General features: G+C 37.9%; 1 protein-coding gene across 1 annotated transcript in view; it reads right to left on the bottom strand.

Annotated features, from left to right (window-relative positions):
• ADAM23 (ADAM metallopeptidase domain 23) overlaps positions 1–21,136 on the bottom strand; it is a 144,337-nt gene that overhangs the window by 10,088 nt on the left and 113,113 nt on the right. Inside the window, exons 18-23 of the mRNA XM_006082750.3 lie at positions 18,744–18,794; positions 18,069–18,132; positions 16,689–16,794; positions 13,516–13,635; positions 11,797–11,965; positions 9,442–9,553 (exon numbers count right to left, since the gene is read on the bottom strand). Of these exons, the coding sequence (XP_006082812.2) occupies positions 9,442–9,553; positions 11,797–11,965; positions 13,516–13,635; positions 16,689–16,794; positions 18,069–18,132; positions 18,744–18,794 (622 nt within the window). The remainder of the gene's footprint in view (positions 1–9,441; positions 9,554–11,796; positions 11,966–13,515; positions 13,636–16,688; positions 16,795–18,068; positions 18,133–18,743; positions 18,795–21,136) is intronic.

The raw sequence follows: 21,136 nt of genomic DNA, 5'->3' as shown, positions 1-21,136 counted from the left end.
TTACTAAATTTAACTGTATTTACTATTTTAGCAACTCTGGCAAAATTTAGAATTTAAAGGGAAAAAATCAGTAAGCTAATAGACAACAACAGCGTATACACCAAGAATAACATCTATTTTTAGAAAAAATGTATATACACGTATAAAGACTTACCTGTCACAACCAGAAATAGCCACAAACCAACAACACTGGAAGGGAAGGAGGACAAGGACTGTGCCTTACAACAAAGCTCCCAGATCCCACCTAGCTCTAAGACTCAAAGGGAACATTATTAAAGTTCATCCCTTCAGTTAGCACAGTCAATAAATTACATTTTTTAAAAAAAATGGATTTGGAATGGTTTTTTAAGAAAACGACCTTTCTTCCCAGGAGGAATTTCACATAAATGTGTGTGTGGAATTTCCCCTGGAAAGGAATGTTGCTTCTGTATCTAATCCAGTCAACAGACCCACAGTGGAATTTTATAGAAGTTCGTTTTCTAGAAATATTTTACTTCACAAATACTTTATTTTCTAACAGAGATGGAGAAACAAACTATTTTTTCAAGTACTTCTAGCTTCCCCGGGGTTACTAGCTTCACAGTCCATACTGATGGGATGTGAATTACATGATCCACGTCTAGCCAAAGCCCTTCAACCCAGGTGAGATTTAGGGAATCGACACTGCCTGTGACCTACGGACCTCCCTCTTCATGCTATTTCTTCCCAGCCCTGGGCCTCCCAGACCCAGTCTGAAAGGAGAACAGCTGTGTGCTGCCACCAATGGGACTAAGGGACAATGAGTGGTGTTCTCAACGTGCCTATCGTTTGGGCTGATTGCGTGGAGGTTACCTGGCGATTCCTTAAGATCCTAGCAATTTGTTCCTGGGCCACTGTGAAGTGTTAACATCACCACAGTGAGCAGAAAAGACAGCATGCGGAGTATTTTTGTAATTTGCAAATGCTCTCTCTCTGAAATTAGAGGGGGAAAATCACAATATCACAATAATCTTTTAGTCTACATGTACACTGGCAATCTCATGAAAGCAGTAGCCCCTGGAGAACTGACAGCTATTCTGAGGATATAGATCAAGTAAGTGCAGAGCAACCTAAATAGAGGCGCCACGAGAGCTCAATGGCAAGTGCATGCAGGCCACGTATTTATACTCTGGCTCCTCAAAAGACAAACCCACCAGGTAATTTGCAACTGCTCCCTTAAAGTTTTGCAAGTTTGGATTAAATATCTCTTCATTCTTAATGCTGTTTGCTCCAAAATATTTATGTAAACATCAAATTGGAATTATTAACCTATTTTATTTAAAAAGAGGCGATGTGCTAAATACCTTCTTTGTAAAGACAAGCTGAAGCTTCCTTTAGCATTCTCAATCAACGGAGAAAATATTAGCGGCTATCATTCAGATTACCCTTAAAAAAGAGCTACAACTGTTGGTAATTCCTAATTGTATAGGTGAATCTATCTGACTGGTGATGATTTGTCATAAGAGTCCTAATAAAACACTTCTATGAAAGCATTTTTGCCAATAAATAGTAAAAAAAAAAAAAAAAAGGTCTGTATCTTAGCATTACTTTTCAAGTGGAGGAGCAATGGAAGCTTTTGGACCGTCCTCCACGGCGAAGACATCAGCACCCAGGATTATGTCATGCCCCACATTGTCCAGACAGGAGAAGGTTCTCCACCACACGAGAAAACCGCACGACACAAACACGTCCAAGTCACAGCACAAGGAGCACCACCACGGGCAACACATCAACGAGACGACACGGGGGAGTCAGGGGTCGAGGGTCAGCTCACACACCGGGAACCAAACGGAAACACTCTAAGACTCAAAAAGATGCTTACTCTATGCCCCACCCCGTGCCTCCAAAAATCACCCCCAGGGCCAGAATGGTGCCGGCCACAGCACCTATTAGCCTGCTTGTGGCCAGGTTCACTGTGTGGAGGGAAAAACGGAGATATTTTTTAAACAAAAAAAAAATTTGATCACACACTGATTTCACTAACGTACAAAATCACCTATTCAGGAAACGCTTTGAAAGTCAGTCATATATTAAAATTTTTTTGCTTATTAAGCTCTACATACACACCGAAAATATTCAAAGATAATCTTGTATTTACTTTCCAACTCCAAAAACTCTAGTTAAAAACATAATGTCTTACACTTTTAAACAAAGAAATAATCCAGCTGGAGTTACAGTTCCTAGAAGGAGTGAAGTGAAATTAAAATGTAATTTAAACTGCCGAGCAACAAATCTGTTTTTTAATTCAAAAGTTATAAACCATTAGTGGACTTAAAAAAAAATCCTCAAAGTATAAAATATGCCTAAGAAGCTATATTTTTTTAAAAAATCCAAAACTTACTCAATTCTGTGGAAATCCTTACAAGTTTAAAAAGAGAGTAGCTTTAAAATTAAATGCATTGTTACCCGGGGAGTTATTTTACCTGGAAAAGTATATTTCAAATAACTCTGCAATGTTTGTGTTTCTGCCACAGTATTTGGACATTTAGATTTTTGTTGATAGTCTGCATTGTATAGACTTTGCACTGAGAGAAAGTCAGGGGCTCTGGGAAAGTATATTCATTGCTTCAAACTATGGAGCGGTAAATCACTGAGGAGACACGCCATGCCTGCACACCCCTGCTTCTGCGTACGGCTTTTGTTGCAAAGTGGGACTGGAATGAGGCCAAGTTCCCAAGGCAAGAAGTTGTTTAGTATTGAAGTAAGAAGGCAGAATGTTTATGTTTGAGTGTGTCTGTGCATCTGTATGTGCGTGCAAACGGGACATATAAGCACTTTATCCCACATTCCAAGGGAATGAAAAGTACTGGCTTCCTACCACTTCACCGATGGAAACAGAGATTAGCTTTCACAAGGCTGCACTCACACAGACTGTGCCATGAGACGCGGTGAAACAAGCTAAGAACCACAACAGGAAGTTGCAAGTTCTTACTAGTAAGGCTTAATATTGGGATCTAATCTATAATTTTTAGCTAAATATTCTCCCAAAGGATCTCGAGAGAACCTTAGATCTCTAACCCACGTGAGCAACTGCACAATTGCTTTATTTTACCACAGGGCAAATCATATGAGTGAGAGATTCTAGTTTCATCATTAACTAAGTTCAACTTGAGTTGTTTTTGAAAACAAAACAAAAAAAGATGGGAGCTCAACAGAAAACTGAGAAAGGCTACTACTGAGAGCACGGAGGGGAAAGGGAAAAAGACCAACATCTAAGGTGTGATTTTTTCCAAATATGGCAATACATAATACAAAATAATCTAAATTCTAGCTCAGATTTCCAAATTGAAGAGGCAAATACTGGGATAAAAGCTATAATGCCTCATTTTTTTAAGACCTTAGAACATCATTGCTTTCAGAATACTAAATTAATATTGGGTATTAACTAGGATTTATTTATTTATTTATTTATTTATTTATTTATTTATTTATTTTTGCTTAAGTTTTAGGCATTGGCTCTCAGAGCCAAAATACACAAGAGTTCTATTAGCTCTTCAATCTTTACATAAGCCACATGCTAAATTATAGGAAACACACACTCCTGTGAAATGTGATGCTGAGTAAAAATTTGTTAATATTTTTAAAATTATAGTAACTATGAATGATGAAAAATAACTAGTTAATAAGGCTTTTATATTTGCTAAGGATGTGATTTATTACTGCTGAATCAAGAGAATTAGGCAATTCACCATGTAAGTGTTAGAAACATGAGAGGAACAAGATATTTCTGCAGATTCTTCAAATACACATCCAAAATAAACAGATATAGTGTATAACCTCCACTGATCAAGAATAATCATTTCCAAATTCTTAACTGATAAGTAAGTATCCTTAACACCAAAGCAAGATAAAAGTGGGGAAAATAGATTTTTCAAAAGTATCCTCTCCCCTCCTTGCTCTCTCTGCCTCCTGTGACTTTAAATTCTACTATACTGAAAATATATAAATTCCATTTAATTCTTTATCAGAATACTTAGCAAGGTTATCTCTTCAGTTGGTAGTTTCTCAATCTGTTTTCAAACTGACATGCATGAACGGAGTGGCTCACAGGTGGGTAGGTTTTGACAGGGGCCGTACTTGCAAACTTAGGTCTCAGCACTTCTGCACAGCTACAGAGAACTTACCATCTCATTGGCAAGAAACTCCTTGGACCTTTGGAGATCTATGCTCTGGTTTTACTTCTGTACTAATTTACTTCTTATATAACTGTATTTCATTCACTCACTCATTCTTTCTTTCTCTACTACATGCCTTTTTCTCCCAGGAACTATGCTGGGCGCCAACCTTCACCCCACCGAACCTGAAGATGGAACTCTTCAAGATTCTAGCTAATAACACCATCAGCATATCAGGAACTGAACTTTGCTCCCTAACTCTTTGACACACTTACCTTTCATTGTAACTTGATTGATTGTGGAAACTGTTTATTACCTAGCAGTATGTTTTCATTTTTGCTTATTTATTTCTGTTGTTTGTGGGTTTATTATTATCACTTTTCATCTTGGCCCCTGCTACCTAGGTTCATATGTGCTAAAAGGTGGAATTTTTGAGAAGTGTATAGTATCGAGAACAAAACTATGAACTTTCTCATTTTTTAAAGAATTTCTATTTGATATGCAGAAGTCTTCCACAGATAGGGCATGCTTCAGACATTTTTGACTGTGTTTTAAAAACTGAGTGGTTGGTGTTTTTCTTTTCTTACTTTTAGAGAGTTTCTGAAACAAAAAGGTGCATTATTTAGTACAGATGATTCCAATGAGCCAAAAGGTGTTATAATCCTTCATCCCTTAATACTGAACAGACAGGAGGCATCAAAGCCATCTTTATACTCTATGGACCAAAGTTCTTTCTTCATCATTTTCCTAAATTTAAGATTAGAAATAAATACTAAATGTACTCTTTATACTTTAGAGTATCATATTGGCATGACAAATAGATATTTTATCTAGCTCCATATTTCAGTATGTCAGACATACACTCAGATCTTCTTACTCTTTTCCATGAAATAATAATAATAAAAAGTTCATTTGGGGGTACACAGGGACAAATATCTAAAGGAATGAAAAATAAATTATTTTATATAAGAATATTAATTCAGTCAGTTTAGCTGTCAATAACAATATCATGGCATTTTTCCAAACAAAATGAACTCATATATTGAAAAATTTTAAAATTTGGTAAACCCTTATGTTAATGATGAGGCTATTGTTAGTGGAAAATATACCTAAGTGAGATATAAATACATGTGAGCATAATCATATATGATAACCATAACATCTCATATAAAAATCACAGATTTGTACACTCACAAAGAAACTCAGCTTTTAAAAAGACATATGCAAAAGGTAAAGTAAACATTAACTAACACTCCTCAACCTATTAAGACATAAATTATTGTTTTCAAAATACTAAATGCTAGTACGTACTGGGTCAGCTAAGCTTAATCATTACCTGGTTATTGTTTCACCCTTTCTACTTATTCCTGTGCTATAAGAACCAGCATAATAAGTTAATACATACTCCACTTTAAATGAGGCGGTGTGCAATAACAGAAAACGCCCTGGGCTCAAGATCAGGTCATCGACGTTTTATTCCTGGCTCTGCCCCTAACTCTGTGGTAACCCTGATAGTTAAGTTAGTTTTCTCATCTGTAAAATAATGGGTCTGCACTAAACTGCCACCAAGGCCTTTTTATCTCTGATTTGATGACTATGGTCAAGATGGGAGGGTCTGAACAACACTCCCAGGAAGGCTCTGTCCTTCCATGTCAATGAAAATATGTGACAGGGTCCAGTATCCTCTCTTCCCTCCTATAATGGTGATGTAAACCAGCCAATGAGAAAAGTCCCATTGTATTCCGTAATCAGCACCATGCAAAAATGCCTACAAATCAACAAAAAGTATGGGTACTTGACTTGGCTCTCCCCACAGCAGGTGGGAACCCTAGGTCCCTTAAACACAGTTCAAATGTATGCTACCCTAGCAGAACAAACTAGAATAATATCTTCCAGTGAGTTCAGTGGAAACAAGCTGGGAGAGAGGGCCCAGAAGAATCTTTGTGTGTAAAATAAATAGCAATGCAAAAATAATAACAACAATAAAGTGATATGTAATGGAAAACCTTTTTTAAAAATCCTTGTTCACATTGCTTTTGCTTTGAGATCCCATCTCTTCCCTTTTAATACCTTTTATTTGACAAGTTGGAATAAATTATTTAGCATTCTTTAATCAGCGGGTGAAAGTGGACAATGTTAGTTGGTGCAGAGTGACTGCAATGGCAATACTTTTATCTGTGTTTTTAGTTCCTACCCAGATGGGGAGGTTCAGTTTTTAATTCTTCCAGGAATTTGTAATTAAAATGAAAGAAATATCCAAAACACATTGGTTCCTTTCTGACAGCCTCCATTCAATAGAAACCATCACAGAGTTCACCTATATTTTTACTAATTTGGTCTTGATCCAAAGGGCTGTAGTTGGGTACAACTCTTTTATGCCAGTGTTCATGATTTTTTTTTAAAAAAGGCAATAGTTTCAATTTGCTTCTTGATTTTCCCCCCTCCATAACAAGGAAGTACAATGAAATTAGATAAAACTAAGTATTTTTTAATTCTGTCTCACTGTATCTATACAGAAAATCCTTCATCTAATGGATATGACCGGCCTGATTATTGTGGGTGCTGCTCGCTGTATATGGCAAGCATTTGGAGAGGACCCAAACACAAGAGTCAGTAAAGCAAGTGCCAGTCAAACCAATTCAATCTTGAGAAAGAATATTCAGCATTCAGCTATGGAGAAAAACCTTTAGCTCCTCACACAGCTGCTGAACCCACAGTTAAGAAAGTAATGATTGGAGGAAGCATTAGAGATCTTGCTTCCTGGCAATGGTCATCAGTTTGGATAAAATAAACTCTTATATAGAATTTTTTTTAAAAGAAAGTACTGTTTTAACAGATCTTGAGTTCATTACCCATTACTCTTTCTCAAGGCAATATAACACATGGGTACTGCTAAACTGGAAATCAGCGCTACTATGGAGCATTTCATTTATTTTACATATTCCCAAAAGGAAGGGATCTAACACTTAATGAGTGCCTACTATGGGCCAAGGATGTGCTTGTCTTTTAAATAGTTGACACTCAATAAATATTTGCTATCTGGATAAAAATATAAATATATAGTTTCTCTCTCATCATCTTCTCTGAACCAGAATATCAAAAATAAAATCATAAAGCCTACAACAAAGTGTTATAGTTTTGATTTCTGTTATTCCCCCATTTTACTAGTATATCAGCTGATTTTTCTATAGAGGCTGAAAAAGATATAAATAAATATAAAGCTATTATTTAGTGTACTATTATTGTTTGACTTTTCTGGAAATCTAATAATAACTGTTCTTCATATATATCAATTACTGGCTTTTTTTTCGGTTTAATGAAGATTATTAGAGATCACAAGAATTTTAACAATTTTAGGACCCATGGTTATGTTACCCTTACTCTAATGACTCCACTGACTTCATTAAGAATGGGGGGGGGAATACAACAGGAACAAAATATGCCAGAATGCTTCTGTTGATCATCTCTGAGTTGTGGAATGAAGAGTGATTTTTACTTTCTTTTTATCTTTTCTATATTTTCAAAATTTTCTACAATAAACATGTATTATTTGAATGATCAAAAAGGTTATCTTTAAAGATAACGTAGAATAGCACCGCATTAAATACGAAGAAACAAAACAAATACTGCTGTGAGTATCTTCTTCTCTAGAATGGAACTGTTCACTTCATGCCTCCAATTCAGTTTTCTAGGTCTGGGCGGGTGCAGGAATGAGGAGTAGAGTCAGGCAGTTAATAATCCCTTACGCTACCTAATGATAAGGCAGAGCCTAAGGCAACTGAACCCTGCTCCTCTGCGCAGGCAGGTTTATTTTATACTTTCCTGGAGGAAGAGCAGCTAGATCTTTAAGAGAATCACAAGGATGCTATGGAGAGAAAATCTGGAAAAAAGGAACCTCTGCATCTCTTGTCAGAGTCTAAGTCTTCTCTACTTCTAACTTCTGAAGGTGGATCTAAGAATTTCTTTGTTTAAGTTTCCAAGTAACAAAAGACTGCATGTAAAAGTGGAATTGGCTCCTTTTTAGTAATAGACGAAGAACAGAAATAGACTGTGAGGGTGTGATTACGATTATCACATTTTAATATCATGGGCATATTAAGCAAATGTATGAAAAGTATTTTAATACACCCACTATTACTGAATGTTAAGCGTGCACTTGAATCAGCCTAAATCTCTTCAGAAATTGAGGGCTATAGAGCTTCATATGCTTTTGAAGTTGTATTTTCCCCATATGAGCAATAACGACATTCAGAGACTTTAAATGAGCTTTTATCCCAAACTAAGCAGATCAAAATGACATTATTTCTATATGTGTTTTTCCTACCTGCAGGAAAAAGGCATGATCGTTATTTATAAGACTGTTAGCAGTACCATGAGAAAGAACCTGATGTACAATGTCTTTGGGAGACACCCTTTATTCTAGTGACTCCTTGGTTTCTCAGGTATGTACAGTGCTGTAGGTGCTACCGTACGCCTATTGCAACTGATGACTTTTCTTGGTCTTTGAAAATCATATGGGTTGGGAACAGGGAGAATAATGGGAAAGTGATTAGCATATTCAGGATGACACAGACCACATCATAACATTACGTAACAGAAGAGAATGGGCCTGATATTGGGCACCTAGGTCCTGGTCCCAGCGCTGCCTCTGGTTGCTGGGGTAAGTATAGCATGTCTTCTGACCTCAGGGCCTGGGTGCTCTCATCTGCAAAGTGAGGGTGGTGTAGTTACTTGGTCACTGAGTCTCTCCTTCTAATTCTAAAATTCTAATTTCTCTCGTTGTAATGAATGGCTGATTAAAACAAAGGTACAGATTCTTCATGTTCTCTTTGAAGAATTTAAGTTCCATGAAAAATTCCAACTTCTTCCTAAATCAAAAGTGTACTTAAAACACGGCATGGAAGATGAAAACTTCCATGTATTTCACTTTTCAAGGACTGAGGAATGACTAGAGTCTCATCCAAAAAGATTTCTCAATTAGAAAACTGACATAGCTTAGACAAACTATAAAATGATTAATTTTTGCGATTATGAAGAAAAAAAAAGAATGAGGTTTAAAGAAAAGAAAGGAAATTGGTATATTTACTTCTTCCTAATCTCAATTCTAGACTAAGGGATAACTCAAATATTTTTCCAATGTGATATACTAGAGTCCTTAATTCTGCAGTAAGATGAGCTACACATTTTACAGGCAAAAGAGATATTCTTATGGGTCTCCTTTCGAATCTATTAAGTTGTTCTATTGGCTCCATATGATGAATACCAATGAATTCAGTGTGTTGGGAATTGAAACTGAAATCACACAAACCCTTGGGTCCTTCATCCTTGGAGGGATGAAGGTTCCTAACTGGATCCCGGATACTGCAGTCTGTTCCCGCCCAGGTGAAATCACAGATGCAGGTGGCTTCATTACTACACACCTGTGAAGAACAAAGAACAGAGATGGACCATTTTCACTGCGCTTTGCAGAATATACTGGTGATAAATGTAAAAGAGACATAGGCCAGGCAGACACTTTAAAAGCCATTTGGAATTTTTTTAAAAGTCTCCCACAGTTTTAGGTATTAGATAAAGGGAAATCATATATGAGTCAAATAGTTGAATGGTAGTGTGTCAGTTAATTACAAAAAAAAGAAAAGAAAAATAATTGTAATTAAATGTTAATTATTCATGTTGATATTAAGTACACAAATGTCTGACAATGTAGCTTATTTCATAAGCAGTACACAAATGGTCTGACAATGTAGTTTATTTCATAAGTAGTTGTTTCTAGAACCATATTTTAGAAACATGTATGCTTAACTCAAGGAATTAACAGATACTGGGCTCAAGAGACACAGCCAGAGATAAAGACCATGAGACATAAATCACCAGTGCACTGCAGGACCTCACCACGTTCAACACCAAATTCATTTGGTGGCTCTTTCCCAGCCAAATCAGCACCCCTCCCACCTTCCCTGCCTGCCCACCGTCTTCTCTCTGTCAGCCAGGCTAAGACCCTCTGAAAGTGATTGTCTCCTCTCTCATCCCCTGTGGACCAAGCAGCATGCTGGAAGGGACTTGTCATTTAGATGAAATAAATAACCATCTGCAAACTAGAGGCAGAGTAGTTTAAGCCCTTATCTGCCTGTGAAATACAGTCAGAGACAGATTATTAGAGGCGATCAAATCAAACTTAAGCCTATTAGTGTAAGAAGCTTTTTAATCTTCTGAAATGTTATAACACTGTGATTATGATGAACAAGATTGGATTTGACCTTTTTTTTAACAAGATGAAAAAGTGGGAAGGAGAGTAGAGAGTCAAGGGCCCTTTTAATGCATTAAGTTTCATAATGCTTACAAAGCAATAACTGAATAATGAAAGGTTCTGTGCAGTGCTTTTATTCTGCAGCAATTACTGAGCATTTACTATGTGCTAGGTACCTAAGCTGAGTGTTTTATGTATAGCATCTCATTTATATTCACACTAGCACCCTGACAAATGAGAGAGGTGAAGTGACTTGCCCAAAGTCACTGGGAGGGTAAGAAGCAGAGCCAGGATTCAAACCCAGGATTCTTTCTCGCCTCCAAATCCATGTTCTTGATCACTAGGCTATACAGCCTCCTTTGTGAGCCTATGGTTCAAGCAAACCTGAAACGATACATAATTGTTGGGCATATGCTTCTTGGGCCTTTCTATCGTGTTTGATTCTACATCACCTGCTTGGCTACCTATATTTTGGATTCTTTTTACCTTCACTCCAGCATCTTCCTTTTATATTGTTGCTCTCAGTTTCTTCATGTTTCTTTTATCCATTTCTGAGGTCTGCATACATTTTGAAATACTTTTCTTTTACTAAGCCAAATTTAAATAATTATTAAGATTCGTTTTAGATATTCAGCTTAGGTTTGCCAGGTGTGTCTGCCCAAACACTTTGTCCACAGAATTAAAGAAATATGCAGGCAGAGGGAGCATCTGCTCTCTGACTGGCAATGATGCAAACATAACCGTAGAACTGTAAACCTGTGGATTATATCAGTGAATCAGTGATCCAACCTTTAGTCTGGTATGACCTGGCATACATAGATAGCCAGCATGCATGCTGAGTAGCTGGAAGGGACTTACTGAAAGGGTTTAACTTATTTCAAATGGTAATCACATCGGGTCTTTACAGAAAATCTTATCCATTTTCATCTGGCTCCTTAGCCGTTAAACTATATCTAGAGAATGTGGTGAATAAAAATAGCCAGTGATAAAAGAAACAATAAAATACACCATATCAATGCATACGGGTGTTACTGTTAGCAGACAGGTGCACTAAGAAAATAATCATAGCCCAGCTGGTGTGGCTCAGTGGGTGAGCACTGACCCATGAACCAGGAGGTCACAGTTCGATTCCCAGTCAGGCTCGTTCCACAGTAGGGGACATGCCGGTGGTAGCCGACTGATGAAGTTTCTCTCTCATTGATGTTTCTATCTCTCTATCCCACTTCCCTCCTCTCCCTGAAATCAATAAAAAACTACAGTATTTTTCAAAAAAAGAAAAAGAAAAGAATCAGAGTCAATGCATAGATATTGGCAACAGCCTCAGAGGGAGAGTGGCTACAGTGGAAGCATAACCACTGTGAACTTTAAGGATGCCAGATCATGAAAGTTTGAGCTGGAACACTGATGCCTACTTACCCCATGGCCTGAGCAGACTTTACCCTTGGAATCGAGTGGGCAGCTGCTCATATTCAGGGCCTGAATCTGTAGGCACTTCCGATCTAAGCACATCATGGATGGGCCACACGGAGTTCCATCTTCCACGTAGCCCACATCTGTATCATCATCTAAAACCACATGAGCACCACTAGGAGGAGAAAGATATTCATACCGTCATTAGCACCACACAAGGTTATTGCTCTTTATGACGCAGAAGAGGCTGTGATTGGACATGGATTTCTCCTAGCATTTCTCCACTTTTCCTTTCCTCCTTTCCCCACCTCTCCTTAATAAAAGAGCATGTAAAGGAAACTACCTTTCCTTATCACTATTATACCATACGTCACAGGGAAAAATATGTCAAGTGTATTCGAAACCTTCACTTGTTTTCAAGACCAACATTGAGACAAGGGGAGTGAATAAGAGAGGTAATCTTATCATTAGGTCTCCAAGGCTTTCAGATGCGTCACAGTACAAAAAGGCAGAAGTTGAGCAAAAAATAGCAAAATGAAAAACATTTTGGAAATTATTATTACTTTAGAGGATTGGATTGTTCATGATTGAAAAAGTAAACTGGTTCCTCTCTATTGATATTGACTCATAAAATTTTAAAGTTAGAAACAAGTTGAATTTGAATAATAGTCAATGCTATAATTACTAATAGAGTACCTTGCTGAAATGTTTACAAATATACCAACTTAGAATATAACAACATAATTTAACAAGGCTGTTATATCTAGAGACATGTGAAAACTTACAGATTCAAAGGAAGCTTGTGTGCATCAAACTATATTTGAAGACAACAAACTTATTCCAGGAAGGATCTTGCTGTCTAAGATCCTGTTATAATTGCCTTCAGAGCCATTTAAAAGACAGAAAAACAGCCATCATTTGACCAAGACAGCATTATGCAATTTTGTTGCCCATCTATTTATTAAATTTTGTTCAAAAAAATTTTGGGGTGTTTCCTGATCTTATATTCACTCACATAAGATGAAGGTTTGCCCCTCTGGGGATACCAAGGATAAAAGTTTGCAGATGCTGAAGGCAATTCTGTAGGGGGGAATCCCAAAAGTGTTTTAAGCAACTTTTTCAGTACCATTTGAATGAGAGCACAGCATCTTAGAATTATGACTACTTTGAAGGGACAAGGATTATTTGGAATATAATATGACTCCCTGGCTTTAAAAATAATTATCATATTTTCTGTGTCTTGTGCTCATAGGTAATTGGATATAAAACATTTGTCTCTAGCTATAAATAATATCTTAATAAATATTTTCTATAAGTGATTAAGTACTTATTAAACCATCTTCTAAATCAGACACATCTGAATGAAGTAAAGCTTAAGCTTTTTTTGGTCATAAAAAATAAAACACACATAGTGTTTCAAATAGTGACATATTCCAATGCTTAAATGCTTAAAGCTTTAATCGTGGGTCAAAATAGATAACATAATTCTACTCTTCAGATTATAATTACAAAGAATGTCTCCTACTAATAACTGGTACAATTTTTGAACAAATGTAATTTGCAAATCTAGATACAACTTTGTTTTTAAATGACTCTTAACATGAAATGTGATAATAAAAATCTCAATCAACATTCCTCTTGTAAGAAATAGAAAAATTTCACTTGATTTTTCTAAATTTGTAATTCTCAGGTTTCTTTAGGTTTTTTCAATATTTAATATGTTACCTGCAGTCAATCACCCGACCTTGATGATAAAAGGAAGTTGGGATGATCTCTCCCTGAAGTTGACCAATACGTGGAGCTCGGGTAAGGTTGGTACAGAGTAAAAATCCACAGAACACATCACTAAACAGGTTAAAAAATTTTTTTAAAAGACAGAATAAGACAAGAGAAATAATGCTCAAAATAATCAAAACTACTCAGTCCATATATATTCGAAATATGAAAATATTATCTTTCTTTCTAAACAAAAACACTCGATCAGATATTGTTGGTTGCCTATGACGCCCCTCCTTTTTAACTAGCAGATCACAAATTTGTTTGGGGGAAGCAAAGTGCTCAGCCCTGAAAGAAGTCGTGACTGGCATCTAAGCTAGCCATGCACTTCCACTTCCTGTACCCTCTTTCCTAGCCATCCTCCTTCTTCTCCTCCCAGAGCTAAAAGTGGCCCCTGGGTGTTGAGAAGTGAGAAAAAGCTGGCTAGGAAGCTGCTGAGAAAATCTGTTTTCTGGATACAAGGTCATTACCTGACAGGAGGATCCTTGTTCCTACCCCTGCTTCCTGCCTTTGAATGCAGAGCCTTTACATCTAACTTGCTGTTATTAAGTTCACAAGCATAAGGATCTAAATACAACATGCAACGGATCACAGAGCAGAGGGGCAGAATCATCTGGGTCCTTAGTGACATTATTAAGTGACTCACCCACCATGATGGCATCTACCTGTAGCCTATTTACGTAAACAATACATTTCTTTTTTTTAAAGGGGACTAAGAAGCGGCATTTCACACACACGCAAAAGGAAGTCCATTGTCTAAAACATGCATGAAAATGTACTAAATTCCATCTGTAATCAGGGAAATGCAAATTAAAACCACAACCATATAGCAGTTCACACCCACCAGAATAGATAAAAGTAAAAAGCCTATAACACCAAGCATTGGTGAGAATGTTGTTATAAATTCTCACTGCTGGTAGGGTTTACTAATACAACCACTTAAAAAGAAAACAGTGTGACACCACTTGGTGGCACTGAAAATATACATCCCATGATTTTGTAGTTTTGTTCTAGGTACAGGACTTAGATCAATGTGTCCAAATGTGCACCAAGTTACCTGTAAAGAATGTTCCCAGCAGCATGGTTCCTAATAGCCAAAGCATTGATAGCCAAATGTCCATCAATGTTGAATGTAGGAATAAACTGTGATATATTACTATGAATATGAATGAAAGTCAAACAAATGGAACAAAAAATGAACTTAAGCCAAATACAAAATAACACAGAAATTATGATTCCTTTTCTATAAAATATATTTTACCAAAACTTTTGGTAAAATATATCATTAAGGATGAAAAGTTAGGAAGTAAAATTCTAAAGAAAAGCAAAAAAAAAAAAGAGAGAGAGAGAGAGAGAGAGAGAGACTGCCATAAAGTCAAAATGAAGGGAAGATAATTTTCTGGGATGCTTCAATGTTCTATATCTTGATCCAGGTAGAGGTTATATGGGAGGTCACTCCCTAATTATTTGAATGTATATTTGTGTATTATTCACTTTCCTGTTTATGTTATATTTCACAATTGTTAAAAATTTCAGAAAACACTGCCTTTCTTTAACTCAGTGGTGGTTGGATATTCTGTTACCAGATATTCAAAAGCTGTATTTTACAATGATCTAATCCAATACCTCCAAAACTTTTTGAAGACACAGAGAAATGATCAGATCTGTCTAGGACATTGAGTTAATGAATGAACCTGATCTAATCTAGAGGTTTCCCACCCTCTGGACTTTGACAACTTTGGGCCCCACTTCCTCCTACTCCCTGGCACCTCAAGGGCTGAACACTGTACATTATCTGTACCCTACTCGTGAGACATCCGGTGGGAAGCTCCGTCCTATATCTTGGGTTAATTTTTAAGAAATTATCGTCGCCGAAACCGGTTTGGCTCAGTGGATAGAGCGTCGGCCTGCGGACTGAAAGGTCCCAGGTTCGATTCCGGTCAAGGGCATGTACCTGGGTTGTGGGCACATCCCCAGTGGGAGATGTGCAGGAGGCAGCTGATCGATGTTTCTCTCTCATCGATGTTTCTAACTCTCTATCTCTCTCCCTTCCTCTCTGTAAAAAAATCAATAAAATATATTAAAAAAAAAAAAAAGAAATTATCGTCAAAGACTTGTTGTCTTGTAAAGCCTGATCCATCACCAAAAACTAGATGGAATTGCAAAATTTTGTAAAGTTCCACATAGAAACCATTAACTAGAGAAATAAAAACTTCCATTAAATCCTTGCTCTGTTTCAAAATTGGGGGAAGAATCCTCATTGTTATGGAAGGAAAACGGAGGATCTTTGGCCTATAACCTAAAGGTCCCATAGATCCATGTCATTGAGTAAATCATTAAATCATAATATTAACTTCCCTCAACTAATCAAGGGGAAAATATCACTGATGGGTTCTGAAAATATCTCATTTCCTCATAGAGAAGCCTCCAGTATGCAGTGAATAGATGCTTTTCAGAAGGGAATAAAAATCTCTGATACAGCCCTGACCAGTTTGGCTCAGTGGATAGAGCACTGGCCTGCGGACTGAAAGGTCCCAGGTTTGATTCCAGTCAAGGGCACATGCCTGGGTTGTGGGCTCAATCCCCAGTAGGGGGCGTGCAGGAGGCAGCCAATTCATGATTCTCTCTCATCATTGATGTTTCTATTTCTCTCTCCCTCTCCCTTCCTCTCTGAAATCAATAAAAATATTTTTTAAAAATCTCTGATACAGGCATTAGATCTTTAATTAAATCAAATGGTACTGTACTCATGAAATGACCAACATGTTATTCTACTTTGAGTGGTCCCCCAAATATATAAGGCCTACATATGTTGCTTATAGAACTCTGTATATACTAATTTTAATTAGTTATCCATTGGCAACATATCTCTTCAAAACAAGCATCAGGTAAAATAAAGTCTATGAGAAATATTCTGAATTTTACAGAAATAATGTGAGTCTGTGCATAGAAAGGTTAGTCCGTAGCCATTTGCTTCCAGATATACTAACATATTTTTATATGCATACTTTAAAATTTGAAATAACTGACATTATAAAAACTCAGTGACATTTATGTTGTGCCATTTCACATTTGAACCAGGCCTTTCCACCCGCTCCTCACGCCCAAAGCTGACCACTCACTGTTTGCTGCACTGAATCCATCGGTCTCCATCCTTCCCACAGTTTCCCTTCTCCGTGCCTTCTGTGTTCAACTTTTCATAGCAGAACTTGTCGGACCCCGAAGCCTCTTTTGGAGATGAGCAAGAGAAGATTTATTTTAGTTCTCTTTGTTATCTATAACCAGTTGTGTGCTGGTAAACGTTTGACAACTGATTCTCCAAAAAATACAAATAAAAGAAATTCTCGTTTGTAGCATTTACCAGTTTCCATGGTGTAAATACCATTATGTAAATTTCCATGGTGTGACACGTGGCTAATTTCAAGGTCTCAGTGTGATGTCAACTGGCTTCTAAAAGTCCTGAAATTTTAACAGTTGGCTCTCACAAGCTAATGCAAGACAGCTCCAACATACCGCTACTTTTAACTTGAGAAACAAATGTATTCCCAATTCTTGCTGGCAGGTTTGAGGGAGGAAGTACGAATGATCACTAGCAGAAATTAGTGAAGTGACACATAGAAAACATATAAACGCACTTAGTCTTGCTTTATATTAATATTAGGAGATACCACAAAGTCTTAGCCAACTGAAATTTTACCTTGAAAATCGGATTTTAACATTTAAACCTTTTTTTTTTTAAGAAATATGCCTCTATTACCTTTCCTCTGTCAAAACTGAAGCCCCAAAAGTATATCTTCCAGTCAGATGATATTTGCCAAACACTGGAAGCACTGTGCAAGGCCTCTATCCCCCTTTTGTGTGCTTTCTGTATCTTTGGGGGTGACCAGCCTCAGCCAGCAGAGCAGACCCTTTTCTCTCTCCTCTGGTCTGGCCCTCATTACGCAAAGTTCACTGGGAGGCGCTGCAAATGCCAGGACAATATCACGTGTATTAAGAGGCAGGGAACGTGCCGAGAATCATGACCATGTACCCGAATCTCTATCTGTCTGCACTTTGGGCAGTACCTGCATTTCTTCATTTCACACTAAGGATAGAAAATTGCAGAATTTAAAAAACAAGGGCTGGAACTTTCCTGGGGTAAAAGAACAGATGGCCAAGTTTGGGGGGATAAATGTTAAATCCAAGATACAAAATAAATTATGCAAGTGGCCGGGTAACGACGTGACCACTGCACTCAACCCGATCTCTGCAGGGATATACTGTCCCTTCTCTTACCGCCTCGAGCACTGAATGGCGCTTTCGGGTTCTCACAACAAGCCCCCAACTTCAGCAGATGTTCCTGTGGTTCTGTGACTAAGATTCACAGTTCTCTTTATTTCACCCTTTTCTAGATTTCTTTAAAACCTCACTCCAAGCTACACATCTCTCTCGGCAAGGCAGGCAGAGAAGGACAATGTGAAGAGAAACCTGTGTGTGAGCATCAACAGGAAAACGCAACCTACTTGTTCCCCAGATGTACTGACATTGGTTGTCCCGGGTCTTGCACTCCCCACTGTAGCAGCGACCCTGAGGACAAGAACACACACCTTATGAGGCACACGGAGCCGGTTCTGTTTGCCCCCAAATTTTCACAGTGAAAATGAGAAGCACAAACATCTTCAGACAAGCAGAAGAATAACAGACAGCTAAAATCTAAAACTAAGAACAGACCTCATAGTACAGCTCTTTAAATCTAATCATCTAAAATATAAAACTTTATGGTAAACAGCAATTGCTAAATTTCTTTGGGTGATACCAAGATGATTTTTAGCTTCTTTTGTTTGTGAATAGTTAGGTTATAACATGGCTTTGGGGCGGGGGGGGGGGGGCACGTTATAACAGATTGCCATATTTTTTCCAAAATAAACAGACTGGTATTGAAGATAGTCACAACTCAATAAATTGGATTCCCAATTCTTGCCCTTAATTTGGACAATTTGTCATCAGAGTTAAATATAATACAGTTAGTATTTGGTACGACACAAAGCAACTCCGGATCAGAGGACCACTGTAATAATTTACTATTGTTTGAGATGTAATTTCCTTTCAAACTTGTATTTATTTAAAAAACAACAAAACAAACACCTAGAAAACTAATCTTTTTAAATTTAACACTTAAAATGTATAGCCCAGCATACCTGATTTTGATTGCATGCATATCCATCTTGTTTATGAAGATTTGGTGGGCACTAAAAAATATAATCTTTTTAGTTAATGCTCATCATGTTAAGTTCTTTCAGGTTATGTGCACAATATGTAAAAACATCAAAAAATTCAAGCATGGTGAACATATAATTGGAAAAGCTTAAAAAATGACTAACTCCTTAAGTAGATTATCCAAATTAATTCTCCCATTATTGGTAAAAATAAATAAATTAGGTCCACGCAGTGGGTGCTTTTTTGTTTCTCTGTTTTCCACGAAGTAGACTAGAATAATAACTTACATTCACTTGCCTACAGAGTGAAAGTAGAAGGGATTAAAATGGACAATGACAGGATATGAGTCATCTTGTGATGTAGGAGTGGACACATTCAGGAACTAATTTACAGACTGGCTCAGCTCTGTGAAAAATGTCAAATCTATATCTGACACCCACGACGCTCACCTCGAGGCCACATTATTAAAAAAGAAAAAAAATATCCTGCCTTTCAGCTCAGTGTAAGTGACGAATCTCCATTACATTTCTGACCTCTCGAACCACAGCCCTGTTACTAGAACAATCCTGATGTGATGGAAATTTCTTTTTTCAGGTCTATCTATCAAATAATTATTTTAAAGTACACTTCATTTTTCACCCCAAATTACCCTGAATACATTAAGTTGAAGTGTTTACCACATGTAAGAGAGATAAAAAAAAATTCAATTCAAAGCCTCCACCACAGTGTTCAAAGCAAATATGAAAAGGAAAAGAAAAAAAAATACACAGGTGTGGCAAGTGAGTAAGAAACACAGCAGTATGCACCGAGACCTCCCTCGGTGTTCTGTCACCTCCTCAGTAAAGGACAGTCGCACTCTTTCAATTATTCAGGCCTCAAATAATTGGAGGCATCCTCTACTTCACTTTTCCTAGTCCATCAAAAAATCCCCATAGCCCTTACTGCCTGACCACTTTTCTCCATCTCCCCTGGAAAACGCCTGGTCCATCCCTTCACCATCTCTCACTTGTTGGATTATGCAACAGTCTCCAACCAATTGCCCTCCTCGCCCTCCTCGCCCTCCTCGCCTTGTAGTCTATACAGCTACCAGAGTGCCCCTTGAAAAAACGTGAACCAGACCGTGTCTCCTCTCTGCTCAGTGGCTTCCCAACTTACTCATGGCTTTCCAAGTTCAGCACGATCTGCTCCTAGGCTGCACTGGCCCATCGTCTCCCTGACCTCATTCCTACTCTCTGCCACGACTGATCTCACACCACGTGAAGGTGCCAGGCATCCTGCTACCCTGTGGCCTTTGCCCTGGCTCTTCCTTCCCTTGCCCACCACCCACCCCTGCCCCCGATTTCTGCATGGCTTGCTCTTTCATCTTCTTCAGGGCTTTGCTCAAGTATCAGCATCTCAGAGAAGCCTTCCCTGACCATGCTCTTCAGAACTGTAGCCCCTCCCAGGCTGGCATTCTCTGCTCCCCATTCCCTCTTTGGTTCTGTTTTTCTTCTCCATCGTACTTATTAGCAACTGACTATTCATATACAGCAGGTCCCCGAATAACGTTGTTTTGTTATAACATGGATGAGAAAGAAAAATAAAAACTGATTCCTCTGCATAAGTTTTCTCCAGGGACACCGGTTTCTTCCCACATCCCAAAGATGTGCACATGGGTGATTGGCCTGTCTAAGATGCGCACATGGTGATGGGCCTAAGATGTGCACATGGGTTTCTTCCCACATCCCAGAGATGTGTCCCAGTGTGAGTGAGTGTGGGTGGGTGTGAGTGTGCCCCAAATGGGAGGTGTCCCACCCAGAAGAGTTCCCGCTTTGCATGACCAGGGTTGGAACAGTCTCTGGGCAACCATGACCTGGAACTGCAATAAGTGGGTTGGAAAAGAATGATCTGACTTATTTTTGTTCATCTTTCTAAAATATCTGTATAGCTCACATTTATTTTAATGTTTAACATAAGAAGTGTTTGGGGTCCTTAAAAGTTTGCTGATGTTTCTGTGGCAAGAAAAGGGCCATAGGAACTTAGCTCTTGTTCATATCATTTAGCCTCTGGTAAACTTGGTTGTTAGACGTCCTTACACTTAAAGTCACAGTTTCCAAGAACCTATCGACGATGTTAGGTGAGGACTTACTGTATTTTACTTATTTGTATGTCTATTGTCCTATCCTAATGAGAGCTCCATGAAGACACGGATTTTGTGTTTTGTTCCCTGCTGCCTCCCTGGTGCCTAGAACAAAACTGGGCTCAATTATTATTGAGTAGATGCTCAATCACTATTGGCTGACTGGGAAAACAAATGAACAGCCATACAGATACAATTAAGTTATTCTATTCTGTACATATCAAGCTGTTTGTCAAGTTCACTACAGAAAGCTAA

The sequence above is a fragment of the Myotis lucifugus genome, unplaced genomic scaffold, assembly GCF_000147115.1.
Source record: "Myotis lucifugus unplaced genomic scaffold, Myoluc2.0 scaffold_3, whole genome shotgun sequence".
Lineage (NCBI taxonomy): Eukaryota > Metazoa > Chordata > Mammalia > Chiroptera > Vespertilionidae > Myotis > Myotis lucifugus.
The sequence above is the reverse complement of the archived record's forward strand: the minus strand, read 5'-3'. Positions and strand labels throughout refer to the sequence as shown.